At 63.1% G+C, this 5,812-nt stretch overlaps 1 protein-coding gene across 1 annotated transcript in view; it reads left to right on the top strand.

Annotated features, from left to right (window-relative positions):
* CCDC154 (coiled-coil domain containing 154) overlaps positions 1-4,550 on the top strand; it is a 9,571-nt gene extending 5,021 nt beyond the window's left edge. The window contains exons 7-18 of the mRNA XM_006763957.2: positions 303-404; positions 482-610; positions 683-751; positions 845-900; positions 1,253-1,379; positions 1,462-1,599; positions 2,701-2,820; positions 2,906-2,982; positions 3,363-3,480; positions 3,779-3,865; positions 4,155-4,321; positions 4,408-4,550. Coding sequence (XP_006764020.1) covers positions 303-404; positions 482-610; positions 683-751; positions 845-900; positions 1,253-1,379; positions 1,462-1,599; positions 2,701-2,820; positions 2,906-2,982; positions 3,363-3,480; positions 3,779-3,865; positions 4,155-4,321; positions 4,408-4,534 — 1,317 coding nt within the window. The 3' untranslated portion in view covers positions 4,535-4,550. The remainder of the gene's footprint in view (positions 1-302; positions 405-481; positions 611-682; positions 752-844; positions 901-1,252; positions 1,380-1,461; positions 1,600-2,700; positions 2,821-2,905; positions 2,983-3,362; positions 3,481-3,778; positions 3,866-4,154; positions 4,322-4,407) is intronic.
* Positions 4,551-5,812: the final 1,262 nt, after the last annotated feature.

A 5,812-nucleotide genomic window follows, 5' to 3' on the forward strand; every position in this document is an offset into this window, starting at 1 on the left:
ATCGTAACTGGTGGCCACCAAGTGTGTTCTAGACCTACATGAGCTTGGCCTGCAGACCCCTCACAACCCTGTGCCTGGCCCTCTGGGAGGACATGTGACCCCTGCCTTTCTTCCCAAGGAGGGTGTGGCAGGCCCAGCTCTGCTAGGCTCAGGGACAGCCAGGGACACAGGACACAGAGCCCCCCTGATGGAGACGGTTGGGCAAGAAAACAAGTCTGAGATGGCATGGTGGGCGGGGGGCAGCTGTGGGAAGAGGGCGCCCAGCACGGTGGCAGCACGGTGCCCATGTGCCCCCTCCACAGGCCCAGGTGACCAAACTGGGTGAGGAGATGAGCCTTCGCTTCCTCAAGAGGGAGGCCAAGCTGTGTGGCTTCCTGCAGAAGAGCTTCCTGGCCCTGGAGAAGGTGGGAGCTGGCAGCTGGTGGGGCTCTGCTGTGCCCCCTGCTCCCGGGCTCACAGCAGTGGACGGGGTCTCCCGCAGAGAATGACGGCCTCGGAGAGCACACGGCTGAAGGTGGAGAGCAGCCTGCGGGAGGAGCTGGAAAGCAGGTGGCGCAATCTCCAGGAGCTGGCCGAGGAGCGCTTGCAGGCCCTGCGGGGGCAGTGCAAGGTGGGCAGCTCGGGCTGGGCATGGGCGGGGCACCTGTGGGGGCCCAGGTCTCAGGCCACCTCTGCACTACAGCAGGAAGAGTGCTACCTCCTGGAGCAGTGCCGGGGCCTGGACAGGGCCGTGGTCCAGCTGACCAAGTTTGTGCGAGATACAATAATTTCCTAAATGTTTTATCTATCCATTATTATGGACATCAGGATTAGTAGAAGTAAATCAGTTTAGACCATATTACAGTTTGTTTATTCTTTAGCTTTCTTAAATCACGTCCTGCTGGCCGAGCAGAAGGCCCAGTGGGTATCCAAACGGGGCAGCGGGCAGAGAACGCGGGAGTTGTCAGGCTGGGTGGATGGAAATGGCCCCTCTCCCTGGACCCCAGCTTCCTGATCCCAGTGTCAGGCCCAGTTGGGTGCCTGGCAGAGTAGCCACGCACCCTCAGCCTGCCCCTCACGGGGGCACTCATTGTGGCAGCGATGGACGCAGCCCTGTTTTGGTGGCCCCTGTGACGGCACTCCCATCCTCTACTCCAGTGAGTTTCTTGGAAGGTTCTGGAGCCAGCAGCCAGGCTCCCCTCCCTGGCCTAGCTCTGAGCGGCGGGCCAGCCTCCACTGAGGGACAGTCTCTCTCAGTGGCACCAACCCCCAGGGACACCAAGGGCCACTTGGAGGAAAGCCAGGCTGGGGAGCTGGCTGCCTACTTGCAGGAGAACATGGAAGCCATGCAGCTGGCCAGCGAGCAAGCTCGGCAGGAGACGCAGAGCGCACTGGAGCTGGTGAGGGCTGCAGGCGCTGGGTCCGGTCTCCTTGTGGGATCCCCCACCGCCCAGCACCCACACTCGGCCCGACCTCCCACAGCTCCAAGAGAAGAGGCAGGCCTTGGAGGGGTCCGTGGCCGAGCTGGTCAGACAGGTGGGGGACCTGAATGACCACTTCTTGGCCCTGAGCTGGAGGCTAGACCTGCAGGAAAAGACGCTGACCCAGAAGCTGTGTGAGGTGAGGCTGCCCCGGGGGAAAGGCAGCCTGGACAGCTGGGGTCCTGGCGCTGCTCTGGCTCCCTGGGGTGGAGGCCTGACCGGCAGGTCCCGAAAGTCCCCAGTGACTGTCTGTGAGGCCGAGGGCGGCTCTGAGGCCAGAGCCCTCCTGCTCGGAGCAGGCAGCCCAGGTCGGCTGCTGAGACGTTCAGGGGCCCAGAGGCCTGGCCACACAGCGGGCTCCATGCAGGGGCCAGCACAGTAACTCTGCCCCTTGGGTTCTTTTTTCTCCTTTTTGAAGTTTAATCCACACACCGTACACTTCCCCCCTTTAAAGTGTGTCATTCAGTGTGTTTTTCATGTATTCAGAGTTGTACAACCACCACCACAATCACTTTTAGAAGGTTTTCATCAGCCCGAAAGGAGGCTCTGTCCTCACTAGCAGTCACTCCCGCCCCGCCCCTGGACCCTGGCACCCACCATCTGCTTCCTGTCTCTGTTCATTGGCCTGTTCTGGACACTTCATAGACATGGAATCACACACTATGTGACCTTCTGTGTCTGCTTCCCTCGCTGATGGCTTTTTTATTATTTTTTATTTTTTTAATTGTTTTATTGCTTAAAGTATTACAAAGGGTATTACATATGTCTCCTCCCCCCCTCCACCGCCCCCCGCCCTGCTGATGGCTTTTTTAAAGTCCATTCGTGTTGTAGCATTTTTGTCCTTTTTTGGGGGCTGAGTGCTGTTCCACCATATGATGGACCACAACTGTTTACCCATTTGTCAGTGACGGGCACTGGGTGGCTGCCCTTTTGGTGACATGGAGGGCGCTGCTGTGAGCACACACGTACACCCTTTGGTTGTGGGGCAGCCGCCCACCGGCCCACCTGCGCCTCCTCTCCTGCAGGTGTGGGAGGACTGTCTTTCTCTCTGTCCCTATCCCCACTGACTCACCGGGGGCAGCAGGGGTGGGGAGGGGCTGAGCCAGGCCTGGAGGGTGCGTGGCTGGCCTGGCTGGCCTGTGCGAGGTCTGTGTGCATGAGCTCAGAGTCAGAGGCGCCCAGCCTGTCTGTCCACCCTCCCTGTCCACGCTCCGGGCCTCACTGGGTGTCTGTGTCCTAGGCAAAGAGTGAGCGGGAAGGTGCGGAGCGGAGATCGATGGAGGGCCTGGCCTGGTGTCGAAAGGAGGCCCGGGCTTACCTGAGGGAGGTGCGGGAGACAGTGGACAGCCTGCCTCGGCAGGTGGGTGAGGGCTGGGGTCGGACCGCCCCTCCCCTGCGTGCCCACCCTTCGTCGCCAGCCCACCGCAGCCTCTGCTCCGTTTCAGATAGAAGCTGTCTCTGACAGGTGCGTCCTGCACAAGAGTGACTCGGACCTCAAGATCTCTGCCGAGGGCAAGGCCAGGTGAGGCCCCGCTGCCAGAGCAAGTCTGGCAGGACGCTCCCGGGAAGGGGAGGGAACTCCGCTGGGTTGACCACCAGGGAGTGGCCGGGAGGGCACAGCTGTCTCAGAACCACTTGCTGTACCAACAAGCCTTCTCTCAGGTGCTCCTACCTGAGCTCCCAGCATGTGGCAGCCCTAACCCCTCCCAGCCCTGGCTTGGGGGCAGCCTGCACAGACCCCCGAATCTTTCCCTCTGTCACTCCATCCCCCACTAGAGGGGTGTGGCAGAGCAGAGCGCCCCTTACTCTGCCCAGGGTATCCTCCCGCTACTCACCTTACCCCTCACCCTAGAGCGCTCCCTGCCCCCAGAGCCTGGCAGCCTTGGCCTCCCGTACCCACAGAGAGTTCCAGGTTGAGGCCGTGCGTCAGGAGCTGGCTGCTCTGCTGTCCTCCGTGCAGCTGCTCAGGGAGGGCAACCCCGGGCGGAAGATTGCCGAGATCCAGGGCAAGCTGGCCACGGTACCCTCTCGGGCCCCAGTGCCCGTCAGGCTAAGAAGAGGGGGCAGCCCCCTGTGGAGGGTTCCCAGGGAGGTTCACGGATGTCCTGCTGGGGGACTCCCCGCCTTAGACTCTGGAAGCTCCAAGTGGAGGCACCTGTTGGAGCCCCACACGCTGGGGGCATCGGCAATCGCGGTCAAAGGAGCGCCCTGAGCCCTAGCTGGGTCCCCCCCCCCCCCCCGATCCCACCAAGGGGCCAGGTCCTGCTCTTGGGGGGGGGGGGGGGCTTCCATGTCCACAAATGAGGGGCAGTATTTAGTTTCAGAACCAAATAATAAAATTGGAAAACAGCATCCAGGACAACAAGACCATCCAGAACCTCAAGTTTAATTCGCAAATCAAGATGGTGAGAAGCGGCCTGGGCTGGCTCCGGGGCTCCCAGGCCAGGAGGGTGGGCTGCTCTCTGTGGAGAGCCCGACCACCAGCTCCCCTGGCCCCTCCCAGCCTGCCCACCCTCTGTCTTCAGTCTTCCCTGCCATCTGTCTGTCTGTCTGCATGTCTGGCCTGAGCACCGTTTCCAGGCAGATAAGGCCCTGGTTTGCCCAGAGGAAGATAATCCTGCCTGCAGGCCCCCCTCGGTCCCACCCTCATTCCCACCTCAGCTCTGCCCGGGCCGCCCCTGCCCCTGCCCCCAGCGCATGGAGGAGATGGCCACGCTGAAGGAGTGCCTGGAGGGCCCGTGGGCCCTGACGCTGGACAGCAGGAAGGTCCTCGTGTCCCTGGTGAGACAGCAGTTCATCAAGAACGTGGCCTCTGGCGAGCTGGTCCCCGTGAACCTCTGGGGCGTGTATCAGGCTGTGAGGTGAGCAGTGGGCAGCTGCCTCGGGGTCTAGGTTCAGGGGTGGGAGGCCCCGAGGCCCATGGGCCCTGAGCCATGTCTCCGGGCAGGTGGCTGCAGTGGAAGGCGGTCCTCATGAACCAGGTCGCCAAGTGGAGGCCACGGACAGTCTTGGAGAGGTCCCTTGGCCAGGAGCCTGCCCACCAGCTCCCCGTCTTGCCCCTTTTCCAGAAATAAACATGCCAATCCTGTATGTCAGGACCTGGCATTCCCTCCAGGGGGTCAGGAGACCCAGGCGGTGGGAGTGGCCAAGAGGCTCCATCCCTGAAGCCTGTCCATCCCCAGACTCCCACGATGCCCTTCTCCTGCCCAAGCCTAGGGGAGCCCAGCCCCCGCCATGTTCCTAGGCCTTCCCACCAAGAGGCACAGCAGCCGGGGATCCACGGCCACTCCTGGTCGCCACCCTCCCCACCCCAGTCAGCCCAGCCTCAGGACCTGTGCCTGTCACCGGTGCCCTCCACCCCTGCCAGGTGCCCAGCAGAGAAGCGGCCCTTCCCACCCTAATCCGGGGAGCAAACAGTGTCTGTTCACGCACTCAGCAGCGCCCTCCTCCTGCCTCGCCAAGAAAACGTGGCTCCTCTGGGCAGCTGGCCCTGCCACCTGCTTCGGGGCTTGAGGAGGGCCACCTGGGACCGGCCAGTGGGTGGGCAGTGGGCGCGTTCGCCTGGGGAATCTCTGGGCTGGGCTGGTTGGGCACAGTGTCTAGAGCCCCTGAGCCCACAGCCTCTGAGTGACCACAGCTCCTGTCCTGTCCTCCCTCCTGTGGGCAGAGCTCCAAGGGCTGGAGGCCAGGGTGGCCGGGTCGGGTGCCGCAGCCTTCCCTGCCCTGGTGGCCTCTGGTGGTGGCAGCTCCGGGTCCCAGATGAGCCCTGGCCCTCTTCCTGGGCCTGGAAAGTCCCCACCTAAACTGGTTTGTCCTCCTGGTGGTCACCCATCTTCAAGGGCCCCACAGTCCCTCCCAGGACAGCCCAGAGCTGGAGATTCCAGACCCCCGCTGCCACAGCTCACTGGGCCTCGGCCAGCTGCACCCCTTCCAGGGCCTGGGCGCCCCTGCCTGGCAGCTCTGGGCCGGCCTCCACTGACCAGCTAGCCAGCAGGTCACTGAAGTCAGGGGTACCGGGGTGCAGCAGGCCCAGGGGGCTGGGTGCCGGCTCCTTCCAGAAGGAGGGGGGCAGCTTCCTCTGCGTCATGGGTCTGATGTGGCCGTACTTCTGCTCCAGCCTCAGCCGGTGGCTGGCGGACACCCTGGGCGCTGAGAACTGCCGTAGTCCGTAGTCAAACAACTCGGCCAGGGGCCCCAGGGGCTGCACCCTTTCCCCGCCAAGGCCTGTCTCATGCACCTGCCCCTGGGGACCCCTGGGAGAGTGGACCCCAGGCTCAGCAGCCTTGTCATCACTGGGGGACCCTCCCTGGGCCAGGTGCACCAGGTCTGCGTAGTAAAGCTCCCTGGCTGAG

The sequence above is a fragment of the Myotis davidii genome, unplaced genomic scaffold (genome assembly GCF_000327345.1).
Source record: "Myotis davidii unplaced genomic scaffold, ASM32734v1 scaffold599, whole genome shotgun sequence".
In the NCBI taxonomy this organism is placed as follows: domain Eukaryota; kingdom Metazoa; phylum Chordata; class Mammalia; order Chiroptera; family Vespertilionidae; genus Myotis; species Myotis davidii.